The sequence below is a fragment of the Triticum aestivum genome, chromosome 6A, assembly GCF_018294505.1.
Source record: "Triticum aestivum cultivar Chinese Spring chromosome 6A, IWGSC CS RefSeq v2.1, whole genome shotgun sequence".
NCBI classification, from domain to species: domain Eukaryota; kingdom Viridiplantae; phylum Streptophyta; class Magnoliopsida; order Poales; family Poaceae; genus Triticum; species Triticum aestivum.
Genome location: NC_057809.1, coordinates 54,316,504 through 54,339,703, shown reverse-complemented (window position 1 = coordinate 54,339,703; position 23,200 = coordinate 54,316,504). Strand labels below are relative to the sequence as shown.

Sequence of the window (23,200 nt, the reverse complement as noted above, 5' to 3'; positions counted from 1 at the left end):
GACGGCTATACTATGCCGACGGTCTGACAAGACTACGCTGACGACATCTACGCCGACGGGCCTATGCCGACGGCAACCGTAGGCATAGATCTATGCCGACGGCCTAGGGGCCTATGCCGACGGCCCGTGGCCGTAGGCATAGACCGCGAGTCCGGTAGTGCCGTTTGGATTGTTTTTTTTTTTACCATCAGTGAACGAACAGCCTGCCCGGACGTTTGACACGGATATGAGAGGCCCGAGTGTAAATGCTCTTAGAGCACATACGCTAGCTTGATCTAGATGTCTAACCGCCGCCCTGACCTCCCTCTAAACCATGCCACCATCTTTGACACCGACAACGCCTCACACCCTGAACCCATCAACCACCGACCCGGGTCTGGAATAGGTGTTACAAATAGCACATTCAAAAAAAAACTTCCCTATCCCTAAATCCCAAATTCGAACTCAAAGACCTCCTCTAGTCACTCGCACCACACATTACAGAACATGCGAAAGCGAGTCTTAATAGGACGATTATTCCACTGCTTGTGGGCCTGAACTTGGGTGATCTATTCATGATAACCATGATGAAGTTTGGATGGAACTAAGCAGATCTTGAAGAGTTGTATCCCATTTCCTCGTTGGCATCGCGGCCGTCTGTCTTCCACATGGACCCCCACCTCCGTCACGCCAGCGATGATGGATGGGCCCTTTCCCCTCGCTCCACCGTCATGCGCGCGGCCGAGGGGATGAATAACATGTGCATCGATATATCTTGTTCATCACCTTTTGGTGGCCTTGCAAAGTCTCGCTGCACCACAACCGGCTCCACCGTCGGCGTCGGGCCAGCTCCCCCTTTGCCGCGTACAGCTCGGACCCCAAAGTTCAACACACCATCATCAAAAGATCTGCAGGAAGCACTGATAAAAGTGCGCCGCGCACGACCACACCAACACCCGCAGATCCGGCAGCATGGAGTAGATCGATCGAAATGACCAATCCACCGAGACCACAACCACAATCTTACCCACCCAGTCACCACCAGGTGACCGGCCGGCGCGCACCCGATCGAGCACTTGGACTCCAGCCGCTTGATTACTGCGGCAAATCGCGTGCGCCCTGCACTTATTTTGCAATGGCCATCTAAAAACCCACACGTACGATGATATTGCACTGCACCCAGCAAGCGGCCGGTCGATCGATATTTACGCATGCATGTATGCGCGCGTGCGACTGCTCCACATGAATGAAGAAGATAATGCTTCAAGCCTTATCTAGCTCTAATTGCCCACCGAGCAAGCATAGGCATAGTGCAACGATCCACCTGGAAGGCATTCCTTTTAAGGAAATGGAAACGACATGCCTTGCACTAGCTAGTTTTCATCGTATTGCACGCTAATTTTATTGTTACGAGACTAGTGCACTGATATATACATTCGGTAAAGAAAAGAAAATTCGTTCAGTTCCAACCTGTTCAAATCTGCATCCAGGAATATTTTCCAGCCAAAAAAAGTACTCTAGATGCTTTTCTTTGGCGCATGTTACCTAGCTAGCTAGTTAATGGGACACTAGCAACTTTTACAGAACCATGCATGTGTGCTCAACTGCTGAAACAGAATAAAAACCCAACTGTCCATATGGTTCTCCATCTCATTTCTTCACTGGAACTTTCATCCTATAGGCCCATGTTACCTAGACGAATGAAAGTAGCAAACTCGCTGTATATATATAGCCCATTGCGTCCTATAATACCTGTAGGGTACAGGGCTCCAAGTGGTCATATAGCAGCCACGGACGTCGTTAGCCACACGTAAACCCAGATGTGCAAGATGATGAGTCCAGTGCAGCTGCCGGCCCTCCTCCTCCTCCTCATGACACTGACCGCGCCGTCGGCTCACCGGGCGGCCGCTAGCCCCCCGGCGGACCCGGTGCAGTGCTCGTCGGGCGGCGGCACGGCCGACTGCACCTTCTCGACCGCGTACGGCGTGTTCCCGGACCGCTCCACGTGCCGGGCCGCCGCCGTGGCCTACCCTACCACCGAGGCGGAGCTGGTGCGCGCGGTGGCGAACTCCACGGCCGCCAAGACCAAGATGAAGGTCACCACCAGGTACGCCCACAGCATGCCGCCGCTGGCGTGCCCCGGCGCCGGCGACGGCCGGGGCCTCGCCATCAGCACCCGGTGGCTGAACCGCGTCGTGGCCGTGGACGCGGCCCGGGCAGAGATCACGGTGGAGAGCGGCGTCACGCTGCGGGAGCTCATCGCGGCGGCGGCGGCCGCCGGGCTCGCGCTGCCCTACGCGCCCTACTGGTGGGGGCTCACGGTGGGCGGCATGCTCGGCACGGGCGCCCACGGCAGCTCGCTGTGGGGCAAGGGCAGCGCCGTCCACGAGTACGTCGTCGGGATGCGCATCGTCACGCCCGCGCCGGCCGCCGAGGGCTACGCCAGGGTGCGCGTGCTCGCGGCCGCCGACCCGGAGCTGGACGCCGCCAAGGTCTCCCTCGGCGTCCTGGGCGTCATCTCTCAGGCAAGCTGATCTACACCCTTTGCTGTACACACTATGATGAGTTGATGACACGAGGGAGTACATTTATCAGCTGACCTAAGTATTTCAGCGCATGTTTGTTAGAAGAAGATCACACTGTCTTCCTCATACAGTATATGGTAGTAATAATGACTCTGATCTAATGCTTGACTTGCATTAACCTCAATGACATATACTACTCCTAGATAGATATGTTGATTAACAATAGTATCAATATTAGTATACTTACGTCAAGATTAGTGGTAGATAAGTATTGCGTGCTAGTGCTTAGCAACTGAACCATGCACGTATGTACTTGATGCAACATTTATGCTGACCATGAGTATGTACTCCCTCTGTCCCAAATTTCTTGTCTTAGATTTGTCTAGATACGGATGCATCTAATACTAAAATGTGACTTGATATATCTATATCTAGACAAATCTAAGACAAGAATTTTGGGATGGAGGAAGTATATTAAAGCGAAATGTCGATGAGTACGTATGGAGTAGGCGTACGTGCCCGATCCACCGGAGGGCTGTGGCTCAAGAAGGAGGCACCACCGGTGGATGATACTTGGAGTACAAAACATGGTTCGTCAAAAAGTACAAACATGCAGCGCACAGCGGGTGTGTGTGTCGCAATCATGCATGTCACTTTAACTGTTTTGGCATTATAGTTTACACTTAAAAGGACACCTTTTGGAACAAGGTAGACAAACAGGCCGTGTGTTTTGCTTGCCTTCACGTGCCGACATGATGTAAACTTTATGCTTTTACTCGATTTTTTTTTCGGACCGACACTTGCACCTAAATGTCGAATGATTCACAAAAACACTTAACAGAATGAAATGGAAGATAAGTAGTAGTTCAGGCAAACATAGGGTTGTCCACTACATTCCCCTATATATGCTATTTCTCGATATGTTGTTGCAAATTTTAGGATAACTTTTTTGATACAGAAAAGTCTAGGGTAACTCACGAGATTTTATCTCACATTTTTGGATGTCGACTAGCGGACCACAACACTTGTGCTAATTCTGAATACAATAAAAACTTGATCAACTCATGGCCACACTGACAGGTAGAGCCCACGTGAGCGCTAATATGATGCGGAGGTGCAGAGGTGGCCACATGATCCACCTGCATCTTCCACATCTCCTTTTGTGCTTCTTATTATTCCTCCCATTTCTATCTCTGCCGGTTATGTTTTCTCATAGAAAGGGCAAAAGGCATATATTAAATAAATCTAGCCTGTACAAGAATTTCCAAACAAGAATAAAAGCTACAGTCAAGTCCTTGAAGAAATCAACACCATCTTCCTTCTACATTCATCGGCGGCGTGCAGTGAGCAAATCTCGTCGCTGCCTCCAAGCCTCTGTCTCAGCTGAGCAACCTTGTTGAAATCCAGCATCTTGTAGAAAGAACAACCGGGAAGTCGTCGATGTAGACCAGAAGACGCCGATCGCGAACTGGATAGATCACGGCTTAGGAGAAGCTGACACTAAGACGGATCAGAAGATCATCTCAACTCTCAGACCAGACAGAGGAGGGAGACATAAACCTCACAACTTCCCCGACAAAGCATATCTGGCTGAGCTTAGTCGGGCGAAGATGGAATTGGAGAACAATAACATGTCACAATGTCATCCTTCGTAGGACAACACCATTATGAACAAACGCTAATCATGCTAGACCGAGTGCTTAAGATCACACCATCCTCTGACTCATCGACGCCACTAGAATGAAGGAGTTCGACATGGGGATAGCCGAGGAACCATTATTCCCATTGTCACCAATGTACCAAGTTTACCGGTGATGAAGAATTCGAAGGCCCTATGAAGTACATATTGGGACTGGTCCAGGGGAAAAGCTAGCCACCGCTTGGTCCCCTCCTCTGTAGCAAAACCTACAAAAGCAACATTAGTTATATTTATCACAAAGTACAAGATTTGAGCATCAGTTAGAGCTATAGTATGTTCTTAGCGGCAAGCCGTGAGATCAACCAAATAAACACAAAACGTGATGCACACACATATGGAATTTTCTACCAATTTAGTACTAAATCAGAAACACTTATTTCCCTAGATTGAAAGGCAAAGTTGTAACAACAATGTGATTCCCAAATAAATACTTCGCCAGTCCCACAATATAAGAAAAAACGTCTTATATTATGGAACGGATGGTGTACAACATACTCCCTCCATTTCTTTATGTTGGGTGTATTTGTTTTTTGATAAAATTTCACAATATGATGTGCATTTGTTTGAATTCTTTGTCATTCCCTTCTTCGTCCTCCAAAAAAATAAAAGTATTTTCATGTATCTTTCATTGTAGAGAAAAAAATATCTCTCCCCTGATTGCGTATCTCTTTCTTTCCAAGCTGAAGTGATTTACTTGCTGCTAATTAAGGAATTAGACAAGGGCAATTTTATTATAATTTGTCTATAATATGTTCTTTGATCATCACGCTGAAAATAATACATCTTATATAAAGAAATGGAGGGAGTATACAACTATTAGTTTTAAAATGTGCACGTGAAGACCTAAATCTGTACGTAGCAGTAAGGGCAGTTGTACAGCTTCAGACCTGAATCTATACGTTGGAGTATTTTCCATTTTTGTGCAAGGTCTAACAAATTTCCTATCTCAAGTACTCCCTCCGTTCTAATATAAAATGATGTTATTACGACCAATGTATACCCACAGTTGGACTAAGAACTACAGTATATTTTGAATCTGTATGTACGTAGGAGTAATTTCCCTTTTTTTTGTGCAAGGTCTAACAAATTTGTACGATGGTTTGCATGCAGGTGACTCTGGCGCTACAACCTCTGTTCAAGCGGTCGACGACGTTCACGGAGCGGGACGACGACGACCTCGCGGAGCAGGTGACCAAGTTCGGGTACCAGCACGAGTTCGCCGACATCGCCTGGTACCCGGGCCACGGGCGCGCGGTGTACCGCATGGATGACAGGCTGCCGATGAACGCCTCCGGCGACGGCGTGCTCGACTTCATCGGCTTCCGCCCCACCTCGGCCGCGGTGATCAAGGTCAACCGGCTGGCCGAGGAGGCGTCCGAGCGGGTGGGCAACGGCGGCAGCGGCGGCAAGTGCCTGACCGCGAGGGTGACCCACGCCGCGCTGTCGGTGGCCGGCTACGGGCTGGCGCGGAGGAGCGGCGGGCTGTTCACGGGGTACCCGGTGGTGGGGCGGCAGGACCGGATGCAGGCGTCCGGCGGCTGCCTGACGGGGCCAGAGGACAAGCTCCAGACCGCCTGCGCCTGGGACCCGCGCGTGAGCGACTCCAGCTTCTTCCACCAGACCACCTTCAGCCTGCCGCTGAGCCGCGCGGGCGCGTTCGTCCAGGACGTGCAGCGGCTGCGGGACCTGAACCCGAAGGCCCTCTGTGGCCTGGAGCTCTACGACGGCATGCTCATCCGCTACGTCAAGTCCTCCACGGCGCACCTCGGGAAGCCGGCGGCGGCCGGGGAGTCGGCGGACATGGTGGACTTCGACATGACCTACTACCGCAGCCGCGACCCACGGAGGGCGCGGCTCCACGAGGACTTCCTGGAGGAGATCGAGCAGATGGGGCTGTTCAAGTACGGCGGCCTGCCGCACTGGGGCAAGAACCGCAACCTCGCCTTCGCCGGCGCCGCGAGCAAGTACCCTGGGATGCGCCGGTTCCTGCGCGTCAAGAGCGCCTACGACCCCGACGGCCTCTTTTCCAGCGGCTGGAGCGACATGATGCTCGGTGTCAGCGGCGGCGGCGCCGCGCCGACGACGGACGCGCCCGGGTGCGCGCTGGAAGGGATGTGCGTGTGCTCGCGGGACGCGCACTGCGCGCCGGAGCAGGGCTACGTGTGCCGGCCCGGCAAGGTGTACAAGGATGCCAGGGTCTGCACCAAAGTCTAGTCGTCCATCTGAACTACAGAAAGAATTAATGGTAGAATGGGCTAGACACAAACCACACATCGGGTCGAATTTGGAACCTCACCAACTGCTACGTAGAATTCACACAATCCCAGTTAGCAGTAACACATACTACGTAGCCCGGATGCTTCGTTGTCGTACCATACAATCTGATTTAATCCTTCGTACAAATGTACTAGGCTAAAAAACATCTTATATTTTGAGGCGGAGATAGTACGCCACACAGGCGTTGCATTTGCGTTTGATATTTAGTTTGGTGCTAGAATTTTAAAAATACGGATTTGTGATTACCTAACTTGACATCACATGCAAATACAGTCACAAAACATATATGCGGACGTATCATGGTGTATGGCCCCACCTGTCAGTGAGGCATGGCGCTCGGCCTACTCACTTTTACACAAAACACCCTCGCATTTTTTATTTAGGGAAAAAGCCGACCACAGCAACATATTTTAAACAAAACTCTCTCGCTTTTTTTATTTGTAGAAAAGCTAACCATTGTACTGGATAATTGTACGGACATCAAAACAAAAAATAAGGGCGCCTGTTCTCGAATCCCAACTAACAATCACGAGTTCACGACACAAGCCACTCTAACCAATCTAACCTTCACGTTCCCATCTCATGTATGGATAACAAACCTACATGTATTAAACGTGGAGCTTAAATCACATTTATTCTTTCTACAGAAAAAGGTGTGGCCGCCAGCTCTCTAACACACAAACAAAGATTAGCACACAAGACGTTCTTGCCACTACAACCTGCACGTGTACACATCTACAGTGAACAACTAGTCTTAATGTAGTAGAAACTTGAGTGAAGTGCATCATAGGTTATCAAACTATTTCAAAGGTGTCACGTAGGTCCTCAAACTATGAAAATCGTCATCCAGATCCTCAAAGTGCAATATATGTGTCATCCTGGTCCTCAATTTTCAAAGGTATCATGTAGATCCTTGAACTATTTCGGATGTGTCACATATATACACACTTATTACACTTCAAGGATTTTGAGGACCTAGATGACACTTTTCCTAGTTTGAGGATCTACATGACACCTTCGAAATAGTTCGAGGACCTAGGATGCACTTCACTCTAGAAACTTGTAGATAGTATGTAAATTATAATTTCAGAAATAAAATAACATATAAATATACATGTGTTCTGAATATTGTACATACAAAGATAATAACCTACTTAAAAAATTCATGTATTATTTAAAAATATTCATATATTTAAATATTATGTATTAATTATAAAAATGTTTGTATCATTTAAAATAATATTTTACAAAATTACAATTAAAATATTTTCTAGTCATACAAACATTTCACTAACTATGTACACATTTGTATAATTCAACGTTTATATAACCAAAAATATTCAAAATTGAAAATTAAACTGTTTATATGAATATTCAATCGTGTCTAATATTTCAATTATATATTTTTTAATATAAGTCATGTGTAAAATTTATACACAAGTGAATATTCGGTAATATCTAGTAAATGTTTGAATTCATTATTTTCATAATTTAAACATAAGCCACAAGTGTATTTTTTTATTCCTTAAACATATTTATGAAATAAAAAATTCAAAGTCGGTATTAACTAAATATTTTTATATAATAAACAGGCTTATATTTTAAATGTTTTATTTACTAATGATTGCTTGCATGTATAATATTTGTTTGACATAACTTTATTAATTATGTTTTACAAATATCTTGAAAGAAATAAGAAGTGCAAAATGGGCCGCAATATCTGCAGCTCATTTAAATTCCACATGCATCCGTGCTCAATACATGTATACGTCGGTCGAAATCTCAAAAAAAAAAGTATACATCGTCTGGTGCTCGAAACCTGTCTTCAGTTCAAAAAAATAATTCATATCTAAGCTTCATCGTGAGTGCATGTTGGTTTGCTATCTTACCAAACATTCGTACGTGAAGGGTGTGTTGGCTAGATTGGCTTGTGTAGTAAACGTGGGTGGCAGGTTTGAGACCCGGTGTCCCCAATTTTGTGTGAATTTTTGTACCTATTTGCAGTACAGTGGTCAGCCTTTTTTGCAAAGAAAAACAAGCGAGGTGGTCTGGTGTAAAAATGCGTTGCAGTGGCCACTTTCCTGGCAAATAAATAAATGTGAGGGTGCTTTTTAAAAAATGAGTCGACGGAGCGCCATGGCTCATTGACTAGTGAGGCCATACACCCTGATACATCCGCATATGTTTTTTGTGACCGTATTTGCATGTGATGTCAAATTAGATGACCACAAATTCATATCTTTAAAGTTTTAGCACTAAGCCGAACATCAAGCGCAAGTTGTATGACTCCCAATAATATTACCTCTTGCATCTATATATTTGGTTCAGTCTCCGGCCATCACATCAACTCGTTTTGCTCTGTATTGTCCTGTCACACTAGATCATGATGGCGTGCGTTGCTGCGCCCGTACATTTTATTTTTAATATTTTCAATAGGATTGCAAGTATTCATGCAAATATATGAATAAATATGTTGAGATTGATTGAAAACATTTTTGTAGGATAAACGGCTGGGGTTCTGCATTTTCATTAAGATTAAGGAAAAATTAAGTGGTTACCAGTTAAAAAGATGTGTGGGAGGGCGGTTCCAATAGCCAAATGCAACTCTGGCTGTACATCAGCATGGGCTACGTTTCACAAATTGGTGGGGAAAACAACAAAGAGTGGTTGTCATTGATCAGACAAAATTTTGGAAAATGGAATTAGCAAAAAGCATATCTTCTCTCCAATTTTTTTTGACTTGCGAAAACAATTTACATCAATGAAACAATTCAGAATGAAATGAAGGCACTATAATACTGCACAAAAAATGATATACAAGGTTAAAGGGAAAAATGGGTGGGATGCTAACCTGATAAATGAAACCTACTATATATGATTGCATTGTAGTTTCACCAACCAATCTTCAGATATAAGTACTTTACTTACCTGTCTAACATGGCCAGGGTCAATATGCCAAAAGCAACAGCCATTACCTTGTGACTAAACTGCAAAGAGTAGCGCAGAACCCCATTAGTATATATGGCTATGCTAAAGAAGTTCACTGGTTCGTGTTTGATGGAACACCTCCAACTCTATTGACATTTACCAGCACCCCAAGAAGCCAACACTTTCAGAAAGTATAGCTTTATTAAATGTGATCCTAACCTACAGATTTATTATAGTGCAATGTAAATAACTAATATGGATATAAAATCTTCAATAATATACATGAAACAGAGAATCTACCCTCTATGTGTCATCTCAACTGATGGAAATGGGAGACACATAAGTTTAGGGAAGAAAGATTCAATAAAAAACGTGGCTAACTATGTCAGTCAAAGAAAAATCATGAAGTTCGTTACTGCTCGAAATGAAATGTATAACAAACAAAATTGTCTTAATTTAATAACAAAAACATGATGCAATGATCAATAGGCCTGCCAGTCCCCACATCGACCTATGAAGACAAATATTTCGGGTCAACACCAAGCCTGGCACAATCAAAGCTGGGATGGTTAGAACTTAGAAGGGTGTCCAAGGAGATATGAATGAGGTTACATACCTGTAGAGGCGCTCGCAAGAGAGATCTATGGCAACGAACGGCAACACGCAGCTATCCAGACACCGGAGAGGGCAACAACTCATGAGCAGTCCATGGAAATCAGAAAATTTGGCTAGGCCAAGCAGGTTGTGGCATGGACGGAGGGGATGGGCCACTTGCCGGAGGAGGCGGCACTCGTAGTGGCACGTATTTGCACGGACAAAAAACGACGTCGCCCTCGATCAGCGCCTTCATCAGTGAGCGGACCCAGGTAGCGAGGCGACGACGGCAACTCAAAAGGGTTGGGGATAGGATGCCTAATGGAGGAGGAGCAAACCGCCGCGAGGCGCCGCAATGAGGGAGAGGAGGTGTTGCCGATCGATGTGCAGGCATCGCGTACATAGTTTTTTTTATTAGGGTTGCTTCATGTGCAACGCTAGCCTGGTTCACCAGAAATCGCCGGGGTCTTTCTTCGGAGCAGCAGCCCATTTTTCGTTGTCTCGGCCTGCTCTGCCAAAGTGCCACAGTAAAGAGGCCCAAGAGGGCACAGCGGGACGATAGTGCCATCTGCTCCGTTCGTGAGATCAATCGAACGGTTGATACGTTCAAATCATTGTGAGGGGTCCTAACTAGCTTAGTTTTACTATTTAGTAATGGATAATCTCCCTTGCCTAAACAATAGGCTTGATACTCGATAGTATCTACCGGGTCAAACTCGAATTCGCCCGCCTTCCATACTTTTCAAGTTGCGGCTACTCCAGGACTCTATTTTCAGGTTGCTCAGATGGTTTCATTACCTTCCTACCATATACTGCAAGCTAGACAAATGCAAATATTCACAAATACAACCTGATTCCATAATCCAAGATGATCGAGTTCAGAAAATACACAACTTCAGACACCACAATCACAATTTATTTATTTATTTGAAATAGAGGCAAAAAATTTGCCTCATCCATTAATTAAGAAGAAGAATAGAGCTTACATGAGTTACAACACTCCCCACTAATACAAAATGAATTACTCTCCACGTAACTTATCCAGTGCGCCATCTCCCTTTGATGTTGCTTAGAATAACTAAGAGTGGTGCACTTTTCTTGCGAAATACGCGAGTGTTTCTCTCACCCCAAACAACCCAAGAGGTTAGCATTACAAGTGAAGCCATGGCACTTCTATTGGGGAATGTTGAAGTCGGCAAGACTAATCCACCAATCCTTCGTGGAACTAAATAGAGGCCAAGACGATGTATCGATGCCAGCCTCTTCAAGGGATACTTGCAACCACTTCAGGTCTTGTTCGGTTACACCCCTCCACAAGAGGATTGGAGGGGATTTGGGAGTGTTTTGACTTGTAGGGGATTAAATCCTCTTCAATCCCTGCCAAACCCCCTTCAAATCCCTTTCAACCGAACACAGCCTCAAGGGATACATATGCAAACCAATTTGACAGTTGACGGTTCCCAACAGGAGGACATCCCAGGCTTCCCGTTCCAGTCGTCTTGTGGCGGGATGTACTCGGCTATGATGGACCTGGAAGATTACTATCATGGGCACGTGTTTTTGAAAATGTTGCTGGACTGTTTCCGATGTGCTTCATATCTTGGGACTAGTCTCTGTTTCATGTTTTTTTCTCGTCTCAACTCCCATCTTTGTCTGATTTTTTTGCCTCTTCTCCGACCTTCTTATGATTTTTTTTGTCTTTCTTCCCACCATCATAACCGAAAAAAACAGTTGAGGCTCTCTTCGATCTGTTTCCTCGTTCGATCATCAAGGACGCCGCAACCACGGAGCCCTTCGCCGCCTCCGGGATCCGAGAGGAGCCGCCGCCCCCGCCTCTGATTCTGGTCGACGCCATCTGGCTCTCGCGTTAGCCGCCAGCAGCGCGGCTGCACCTTTGTCTCCTCCATTGATCCCCAACACCTCCTCGTCGTGCCCCCTCCGACCTACGCGCGCCCCTTCGGCTAACTGTGATGCCCTCGATTCAATCATACACTAATCATACACGCAAATCTGTACGATCAAGATCAAGGACTCACGGGAGGATATCACAACACAACTCTAGACATAAATTAGAATAATACAAGCTTTATATTACAAGCCAGGGGCCTCGAGGGCTCGAATACATAAGCTCGAAAACACAGAGTCAGCGGAAGCAACAATATCTGAATACAGACATAAGTTAGACAAGTTTGCCTTAAGAAGGCTAGCACAAAAGCAACAACGATCGAAAAGGCAAGGCCTCCTGCCTGGGAGCCTCCTAACTACTCCAAGTCGTCAGCGGTCTTCACGTAGTAGTAGGCATCCTTCGGGTAGTAGTCATCAGTGGCGTCATCTGGCTCCTGGGATCCGTCATCTGGTCGCAACAAACGGGTATGGGGGAAAAGGAAGTAGCAAAGCAACCGTGAGTACTCATCCAAAGTACTTGCAAGACTTACATCAGATCTAAACTAAGTATGCATCTGTATCAAAGGAATGGGTTGTATCTATGGACTAAACTGCAGAATGCCAGAAGGGAAGGGGAAAGCCTAGCCTACCGAAGACTAGCATCTTCTGGAAACCAGCATCTTGCAGCAACAGGAGGGAGTAGAGTAGCATAAAGTAAAGTAGCAGTACTGTTATCAACCTCGGCCAGAGATCCTTTCTCGACTCCCTGCGAGAAAGCAATCCCAGAGCCATACTATCCAGTTATCATCTCATATCCATGTCTCATCTCCATGTCTCATCTCAAGTATCCAGTTCTAGTTGTATCGATCGGGATACAACTCCAAGTGTCCGTTACCGTAGGACAAGCTATCGATAGATGTTTTCTTCTCTGCAGGGGTGCACTAACTTACCCACCACGCTCAATTAACTCCGGTCGGACACACTTTCCTGGGTCATGCCTGACCTTGGCCAAACAATACGCCGCAACCCAACCTAGGCTTAATAGAGAGGCCAGCACACCGGACTAAACCTATGCCCCCAGGGGTCATGGGCCATCCCCCCGATAACTCCTGCACGTTGCGTACGCGGCCGGTGAGTAGACCTAGCTACCTCCTTCAACAAGGTAGGTGCTTTCCAGTCCAACCCGGCACGCACCGCTCAGTCGCTGACGTCTATTAAGCTTCGGCTGATGTATACGACGCAGAATGCCCATATTATGCCCACGTGATGGTTAGTGCTATCAGGCCAAAGACCCCTCGGATCAAATATCCAAATCGTAGTGGATTAGGAATGTGCGATAACGAGCAGAGACTCACGATCGATGTGACCCCGTCGCCCTGTCTCGAGTACTTGCGGCAAGGGCTAAGAATGCCCGGTCACGCCTCATAAGTATCTCGCGGGCACCTTCCAGGTCAACCCGACTCCACATCACTCGCTAATTAAGCTCGCGCGGGTACCCCTCAGGGTCGACCCGTCTTTAGTAACATGGCTCAGTGTAAAGTCATAGTAACCATAGTATCTGTGTGTCTAACACCAAGGGGAAAACCCGAGGAATCACCCCCGGTGAATCCCACTCGATGTTATCATCAATGTGAACGTAAGAGGATCCACCCTCGAGGTTCACACTTGAGGGGTTGCACGACAGAGCGGTAACGGAAGTGGTTAAGGAGGAAATCACCCTCGATGACCTCGACCGTATAGCTACACTACGGAGATCTCATCAGGAGTGATGTAAGAGGTTCCACCCTCGGCACTCGATGGTAACTCTGCAGAATCGTACAACTAGGGGGGTGATGTGCGGTGTCGGGGCCTGGACGTCGATCACGTTGATCGAGTCATCGAACATAAAGCGGGGCAACTAGGAGAAGGTGGGGTCACTGATGGATCACTAACCATCCTATACTAAGCAGTTTAGGATAAGCAGGTAAGGTATGAAAGCAGGTAACAACAACAGGCTATGCATCAGAGTAGGATCTTACAGAAAGCAGTAGCAGTTCTAATGCAAGCATGAGAGGGAAAGAAATGGGCGATATCGGAATGCTCAAGGGGGTTTGCTTGCCTGGTTGCTCTGGCAAGGAGGGGTCGTCGTCAACATAGTCGATCACAAGGGCAGCATCGGTCTCGGGGTCTACCGGAGAGAAGAGGGGGAGGAAACAGTAAATATAAAGCAAACATAGCACCACAAAGCATAACATGGCAATAGGATGTGCCGGGTGTGACCTAACGCAGTAGGAGGTGATACCGGAGAAGTGGGGAAACATCCGGGAAAGTATCCCCGGTGTTTCGCGTTTTCGGACAGATGAACCGGAGGGGAAAGGTTGCGTGTTCGCTATGCTAGGGATGCGTGGCGGACGAACGGGCTGCGTATCCGAATTCGTCTCGTCGTTCTGAGCAACTTTCATGTACAAAGTTTTTCCATCCGAGGTACGGTTTATTTTATAATGATTTTAAAAGATTTAAATCATTTTTAGAAATTATTTAATTTATTTAATTCAACATTATCCAGAATAGTGTTTGCTGACGTCATCATGACGTCAGCAGTCAACAGAGGTTGACTGGTCAACCTGACGTGTGGGTCCCACCTGTCAGTGACACTTTTTAATTGTCCAGTTTTAGCTAAACTAAACAGGATTAATTAGGGGTGGGCCCCACTGTCATTGACTGATTAATTAGTTAATTAACTAACAGTTTAATTAGTTTAGTTAATTGATTAGTTTAATTAATCAAAATTAATTAAGTTAACTGAATTTAGTTAGTTAATTAATTAATATATTTTTAAATTCTCTTTTTTATAACTTCTTTAAAACGTTTTGGGGGGTGGGACCCCTTTGTCATAGGGCCATTGGGCCATAATGGGTTTGGGCGTTGCCCGGGCGGAGGCCAAACCCACCCAGGTGCGGGAGACGCCGGCGCGGAGCAACCAGCGGGCGCGCGGGCCGGCCGGAGCTGCCCCGGCCACGGCGAGCAGAGGGTGCGGCGGGGCAAGGGCGGGCGCGTGGAGAGGGGAAGCAGGGAGGCTGCGGCGGAGGGAGAGCAGCGGCAGGGGCGGCCAAGGCGCGTCGATGGCGGGGCTCGCAGAGGCGGGCGCCGGCGACGAGCGGCTGGGCGCAGCGGGGAACGGCGAGGGTGCGCGCGAGGGGGCAACGGGGCGCGGCGGTGCGGTGAGCAGAGGCGTGCGGTGACGAGGGAGCAAGGGGATCCGCGGGCGCGGGCCAGTAGCAGTGGACGCCGGCCGACGAGCAGAGGCAGGCGGTGGACGAGGTCATGGCCGCGCGGGCCGATGGCCTCTGCGGGCAACGACGCGGCCAGCGGGAGCAAGGCGCAGGCGGCGGCTGCCATGGGCGGCAGAGAGCATGCGGGGGGGAGGAGGCATGGCCCTGGCGGTGCGATGAGCAGCGGGGCCGGGCGGAGCCGGGTGCGGTCGGCGCGGGGCTCAGGGAGGATGTAACGCGTGCGAGCGGCAGAGGCGATGCAGTTGCGGGGCTGGCGAGCGAGGGCGCATGCGCGTGGGCGAGGCGCACACGAGCGTGGGTGCGGGTCGTCGCCAGCGAGCGCGGTGAGCGTGCACCGCGCCGGAGCGGGGCGGCCGTGACCGTGGTGACGAGCGCGTACAGAGGGGGAGGAAGGTGGCGGCTCACAGGGGAGCGGGAGAGGCATGGCAGCGGGCTCGGGGGCGACCCGTGGGGAGGAGGACGGTGAGGGAAAGGCGGGGACGGGGAGGCAGTCCGGCGAGGTCCTCGGGCGGCGGCGGGGTCAATGCGTGACGCGGTCGGCGCAACGAGATCGAGCCCCTCCCCGATCCAGATGGGATCGAGAGGAGAGGGGGATAGACGTGGGTGAGTGGGGGTGTGCGGTCAGGGTAGGGTTTGACCGGAGTGGGGGGTTATGGAGAGTGGGGTGGGGTGCGGCTGGGCCGGCCTGGTTGGCCTGTGGCCAGCTGGGCCATGGCCCAGCAGGGGGGTTTTCCTTCTTTTTTTTGCTTTTGTTTTGTTTTTCTCTGTTTTTTTAACACATGGAGAAAGAGAATTATTTGGCCAACTATTTCACTTAGCAAAATTTTGGGAGGTGTCCCATTAAATTCCTGGTGATTATAGACAGTGCCAAAAATGTTTTTGGAGACCAAAAGAATTTATTTGGTATTATCCACAAATAGGATAGCATTTAAAAATGCTGAATTGGTTCTGTTTTAATTACTAAAGCTCATCTTTGCACAAGAATGATGTTGTGTTCCTTAACAAATAATCGTTATGGAATTTTTGACAATTGATGAACATTTTTCCAGGAACTTTTGGGCAACTTCAAACTTTGCTTGAATTTAATTTGACTGGAATTTCCAAATGGGTATTGAACAAAGGTGATTAAGAACTCTTTGAAAAATGATTAGTTTAATCATAGAGGGTTACTGTAGCATGACTCCGGGGGTGTTACAAATCTCCTCCACTACAAGAAATCTCGTCCCGAGATTTAAGTGCAAAAGTAAAGAGTAACTTCGAAAGAACTGACCCTTATAGGGTTAATTATCTGGTGAACAATTCAGGGAATGTGGCAGAAGTGTCTCTCGAGTTGAAACTTAAGAAAACATCGAGAGCAAAATATGAAGGTACAATGGGCAGTTTCAAGTGAATGGACAAATGATCGATACCTGAACAGAGTGTGAGAAGGGGGGTTCAGAGCATCGGGAATAGATTAACTCTCGAACGGTGGCTCATGACAACACACAAAGCCAAGAGCAATTGATACTTCGGAATATAGGATATACAGGAGAGTCAGGTTCTGATCTTGTGGAACTGTGGGTTATGGGCCCACCATGTGGGTTAAAATAGAAGGAGCGATGACATCTTGCACGGTCATGATAGCAAGGCATGTCAGTGGGCAGCCTGCCAGCTATGTCAGCAACAATGTCAGTACCAGGGGCGAGGGACGAAGAGAACCATTATCCTGCTCGTTGAACGAGGCGGGCCATTAGGCAAAGTTCTCGTCCATTGATGGTTACCGGAATGTCAACGGCAATAATAACAAGGTCTTTACTGACAGAGTTGTACATTGAGGTGCTTACCTAAGCAAGAAATTATCTCTACTGTGATAATTTAGTTTACCGGAAAGGTTAAACAAAAGAATGGAAAGGAAAATATGATTAGTATATTAATCAGAGCAATGGAAAGGAAAATGTGTTTAAGCACAATTATCAGGAGTATATCCTTCCCAAGGACAAGCAGAGGATGATATCCATGACAGGATAGTAAGTAGATAACCAATTAGGTAAAGGGAAAGAAATTTCATGACATTACCCATACAACGGTGTTTGGATAATTGATAAAGAAAATTTTGTATCATGCTTCAAATGTTCTTATTAGAGATCGGATTACCACAGACATGCTTCGAGATATCAAAGACATGGTTTCAAGCAAAGGTCGGACTCTTGATACACCAAGGATCCATCGGAAACAATTAAAAAAATAAGTCATACAATTTTAGCAGGGAAAAGATGAGGGTGTGGCCGACGGGCTCAGCCGCAATCCATCGACATGTCAAAAAGGATGTAATTTCAAAATTATGTGAACAAGTTTGTGTTGGGGAAAGGACAATGAAAGGACATGCGGTGCCCCCATGTGTAGTTTTGGTAATTGATGACAATCTCTATGGACTAACAGTTGCCTTGAGTTATATTTGAAGCATTTGTCCATAGGATTGTCTTGAAGTCCATGTGTTGGTTTCAAGGAGTTTATGAGATGGCCAAAGTGCTTTTCAAGGAATTATCCAAAGATTGGTCATGTGTGAGTTGAGATGGCCAAAGTGCTTTTCAAGGAATTATCCAAAGATTGGTCATGTGTGAGTTGAGACGGCCAAAGTGCTTTTCAAGGAATTATCCAAAGATTGGTCATGTGTGAGTTGAGCTTGTTGCAAGCATGTCTTGAAGAAGAAGATTGTGTGATCATTCATGTTTACCTTCAAGACATCATCCAAATGAAGAGAGTTGGAAAGATTCAATGTTGATCAAGACTAAGTCAAGAGTGAATCAAGTTGATCAACTCACAAAGCGTAGAAGAAGTACCGAGAGGGATCAAGTGATCCCATGGTATGGTAAGCATTGTCCATTACGCTTTGTCCCATGGTCTACGTGAGAGTTCTTTGTGGGGTTAGGTATGTTTCCATGGTCTTGCGTCAAGAGGAAGATCTCATACAACCCATGGAGGATGACATCAAGTGGTGATCGTCATCAAGTTTGCAGTGTGCAAGTTCAAGTGGAGCAACTCGAAGAGTGGCTCACCCATAATGGAGTATGGGGGAGCAATCAAGCTTGAAGCTTGCCGTCCATTGTGGTGTCAATGGAATTGTGAAGATGTGCCAAAGAGTAGCTCATCCATAGTGGAGTATGGGGGAGCAATCAACTAGTCTTCATCGAGCCAACACAATCAAGAAAGGTGGTCCAACTTGAGGAAGTCAAGATCGTCATCATCTAGCTCAAGTGGACTATGTGCAAGGCAAAGGTTTGCCCTTGATAGGTTTTCTATTTTACCGGTCTCATAGTGGTAGTTGGGAGACCGGGTTGTAGGATCGATTGCCGTACTATCAAGGGGGGCTCTCTAGGGAGTAGCTTGATCGTATCATTAGTCGAGAGCTCAAACCATTGCATCCTTGCATCATCTTTCTTGGTTCTTGTTTGGTTCCATTTGTGAGTCTTAGAGCTTATGGTCATCTTGATGATAAGCTTGAGTTCATCGAAAACGGAGTTCGCATGCATCTTCTATGATGTTTTCGGTGTTGGAGGTTTTACCGGTCTTATCTGAGGAAGGGTTCTCACCATTTTATTATGGTCCTTTTCTAATTTGCTTCTTATTGATATTTCTCTCAAGATTGTGTTAGCCCTTGTCATTAGCTTTCCAACAAAATTGGTTTCGTTGAATTCGGAGCTCGTATGCGAAAGTTGTGGCTGTTTTGATATTGCATGTTTTACACAGAGAGGTTGTACCGCCCCATGGAGAGGTTGTACCACTTGACCGGTACAACCGGTGTTTGGAGCGGTTGTACCGCTCCAGAATTGGTCCGGAGGTTGTGCCGGTCATGTACCGCTCTACCACTAGACTGGTCTCTGTTGTGGTGCGGTTGTTGGGCGGTTGTGGGCCGGTTGTACCGCTTATTGCCTGTTACCGGTTGTACCGGTGCTCATAGAGGTTGTACCGCTCCTATGTTATTCTGTACATAACGGGCAGATTCGTGGGGACCTATTTAAGGGTGTCTTCTTCCCCAATGGTTCCCTATCTCTTGAGCTCGTTTTTGCCCCCATTGTTGACCTTCTTTGAGCTTGCTAACTCTCAATCCCTCCATGGATTCTTGCTAGTTTTTGAGGGGAAAGAGAGAGGAGATCTAGATCCACATTTCCACCAATCACTTTCTCCTCTATGTGAGGGGAACCCCTTGGATCTAGATCTTGGAGTTCTTGGTGTTCTCCTTCTTGTTCTTCCTCTCATTTTCCTCCCTAGCATTAGTTGCTCCGGTGGGATTTGAGAGAGAAGGACTTGGACACTCTGTGTGCCCTTGCCATTGCATTTGGTGCATCGGTTTGAGTTCTCCACGGTGATACGTGGAAGTGAAGTTTGAAAAGCTTATTACTCTTGGGTGTTTGGGCAACCTAGAGCTTGTTCCTCTTGGGTGCCTTGGCGCCCTAGACGGTTGGTATTGTTCGGAGCTCAATCATTGTGGTGTAAAGCTCCGGGCAAGCGTCGGGGTCTCCAATTAGGTTGTGGAGATCGCCCCGAGCAATTTGACGGGTACCGGTGACCGCCCCCAAGGGTTGCCAAAGTGTACGGGTTCGGTGACCGCCCCCAAGGGTTGCCATTTGTACGGGTTCGGTGACCGCCCCCAAGGGTTGCCATTTGTACGGGTTCGGTGACCGCCCTCAAGGGTCCCTTAGTGGAATCACGGCATCTTGCATTGTGCGAGGGCGTGAGGAGATTACGGTGGCCCTAGTGGCTTCTTGGGGAGCATTATGCCTCCACACCGCTCCAAACGGAGATTGGCATCTGCAAGGGTGTGAACTTCGGGATACATCGTCGTCTCTGCGTGCCTTGGTTATCTCTTACCCGAGCCCCTTTACTCATGCACTTTACTTTGTGATAGCCATATTGTTTCTTGTCATATATCTTGCTATCGCATAGTTGCTTATCTTGCTTAGCATAAGTTGTTGGTGCACATAGGTGAGCCTAATTGTTTTAGGTTTTGTGCTTGACAAATTAACCGCTATGTTTATTCCGCATTTGTTCAAGCCTAAATTGTAATTATTTTAAAACGCCTATTCACCCCCCTCTAGGCGACATCCACGATCTTTCAGACAAGAATGTTGTCGATGATAACACAAATCATCGAGGGTGAATTGTATTTCTCATCATGAATTCGATTGATATCTGGGAAAAGCTCAGAATGTTAATGCTGATCACGACACATTTGTCGAGAGATTTCATGAAGACGTAATCGATCGGCGATGACATCCAATCAAAGGAATGATGAATCGAAAGGTTATTGGAACCATGGATACGACACAAACTTGAAATTAAGCTTGTTGTTCAAGGAGAAATGATAAGATGAGAAAGATCGACGTAAGCTTAGCTCATCGTCGGAAGTTGCTCTGAGCATAAGGACCAGGTAGCGCAGTTAAAAAGTTGACAAGATAAAATATATAGCTGACCAGGCTAGGAATGATGTGATGGTGTATAAAGCTTCCCAGTATCAAGTACTAGGTGTAATGCCAGAAGGTAATTCGGAGTAGAGGTTGCTCGGGGGAATGATTTGCACATGCTAAGTAATTATAACTTACCAAATAAATGGAATCCGGGAGGAAATATGGTCGGGACCATAACTACAAGGGATCCAATTCACAATACCGGGAGAATTATTCAAATGATTAAATATCCTTGCAAGAAGCTTTCATGATAAGTCCCACACCGTGTCCGTGGGCATGAACACAAGGTTTAGGGTCGACTCCCACTTCTACAATGCATAACCTTTCATTTTACTTATCGCTCTTGGTGCATCTGTAATATTGAAATTTTATCTGACAAAAAGCTAGTAGAGTATAATCCGCATAACTTTCGAGTTCACACAGATTAGGGAAGGCATAGGTTCAACCCATCGGGGCATGTTCGGAACATATAACATAAATTTCAAGAATAATTACATAAGCTCGATAGTAGATCATGCTTGAGAAAGCAGAGGATACAATTTACCAAAAGCATTATGTATCCGAGGAAAATGCTACAAGGTTACTGAATATGAAGGACGTTGTCGGATAAAATTCGAAGAAAAAAAGGTCTGGTGGTCCACAAGGGATCTGATGTGAGCATCAGTACTCAACCAGAGGAAGAAAGAATGCAAGGAGATCAGATTATAGAAACAACTGACAAACTCAAAGCCCAATTGCAAAGGAATTATAACTTCCAAGAGAAGGGATCAGAAGCAATGCTCTGATTAGGGATGGATAGGTAGAATAGCCTTAGGGGTACAATCGATGGCGATTTAATTGATCAAGACTCAGCACATGTTAAAATGGCGTCTGAGTCGAAAGGATGAAGTCTAGGATCTGATTGAGGATTGCGAGCATCCACAACATATTGTATCAACGGACTCAAAATGATAATGACAATGGCTGACAATAAGATTACTAGACCTATGGTATTAACCACAATGCAAGCAAGCAAGAAATTCAAGAACAATAGGCTATTGAGGATTTTCACAAGAACAAATGGTATTATGAAGACTTTTGTGAAGTACAAGAATCAACTGAGGGTGAGCAGATACTCGATAGGTGCACAAAGTTATCCGTAGGGGTATTCAGATGAGAAGGAACTGCAAGGCAGTAAGCTCAAAGGATTCTTGGAAAAGGAGAGCAGTTCAAGGCATCTTGTAATAACAAGATCAATGGGATAGAATGTAAGATTGGTAAGTGTGTGTAGTTATCCATAAGGATATTTCGGTGGTAGGGAATTGCAAAGGCAACAGGCACAAAGTCTCGAGAGAAAATCGTCAAGTATCTTCGAAATCTTCTGATGCAGCAGGCGATCATCTAAAATAAGGGGCTCTCCGGACGGATGTGATCACAAGATCCTAATGTTTGAGTTAGTAAAACCATTTAACCCGAATAGAAGAGAGATTAGGGTCCCAGAGTATAGACGAGGAGTAAAAGATCCTAATACCACCCATATGGCGACGAGGGCCCGTAAAACACACAGCCAATGTTAGTAAAAGTTTTTCAGTGACTAGACTCAACTTCGGCCAAGGAGTTGGAAAGGGGGATCCTATAGGCAGTCGGCTCTGATACCAACTTGTGACGCTCTCGATTCAATCGTACATTAATCATAGACGCAAATGTGTACGATCAAGATCAAGGACTCACGGGAGGATATCACAACACAACTCTAGACACAAATTAAAATAATACAAGCTTTATATTACAAGCCAGGGGCCTCGAGGGCTCGAATACATAAGCTCAAAAACACAAGAGTCAGCGGAAGCAACAATATCAGAGTACAGACATAAGTTAGAGAAGTTTGCCTTAAGAAGGCTAGCACAAAAGCAACAACGATCGAAAAGGCAAGGCCTCCTGCCTGGGAGCCTCCTAACTACTCCAAGTCATCAGCGGTCTTCACGTAGTAGTAGGCATCCTCCGGGTATTAGTAGTCATCAGTGGCGTCGTCTGGCTCCTGGGATCCGTCATCTGGTCGCAACAAACGGGTATGGGGGAAAAGGAAGTAGCAAAGCAACCGTGAGTACTCATCCAAAGTACTCGCAAGACTTACATCAGATCTAAACTAAGTATGCATCTGTATCAAAGGAATGGGTTGTATCTGTGGACTAAACTGCAGAATGCCAGAAGGGAAGGGGAAAGCCTAGCCTACCAAAGACTAGCATCTTCTGGAAACCAGCATCTTGCAGCAACAGGAGGGAGTAGAGTAGCATAAAGTAAAGTAGCAGTACTGTTATCAACCTCGGCCAGAGATCCTTTCTCGACTCCCTGCGAGAAAGCAATCTCAGAGCCATACTATCTAGTTATCATCTCATATCCAAGTCTCATCTCCATGTCTCATCTCAAGTATCCAGTTCTAGTTGTATCGATCGGGATACAACTCCAAGTGTCCGTTACCGTAGGACAGGCTATCGATAGATGTTTTCTTCCCTGCAGGGGTGCACCAACTTACCCACCACGCTCGATTAACTCCGGCCGGACACATTCCTGGGTCATGCCCGGCCTCGGCCAAACAATACACCGCAACCCGACCTAGGC

The 23,200-nt window shown here is 46.7% G+C and overlaps 1 protein-coding gene across 1 annotated transcript; it reads left to right on the top strand.

Moving 5' to 3' along the window:
* Nucleotides 1-1,664: 1,664 nt before the first annotated feature.
* On the top strand, nucleotides 1,665-6,662 carry LOC123131962 (L-gulonolactone oxidase 2). The gene is made up of 2 exons (XM_044551691.1): nucleotides 1,665-2,504; nucleotides 5,314-6,662. Exons 1-2 carry the CDS (start codon nucleotides 1,800-1,802, stop codon nucleotides 6,415-6,417), a joined length of 1,809 nt encoding a protein of 602 aa, XP_044407626.1. The 5' UTR covers nucleotides 1,665-1,799; the 3' UTR covers nucleotides 6,418-6,662.
* The last annotated feature ends 16,538 nt before the right edge of the window (nucleotides 6,663-23,200 follow it).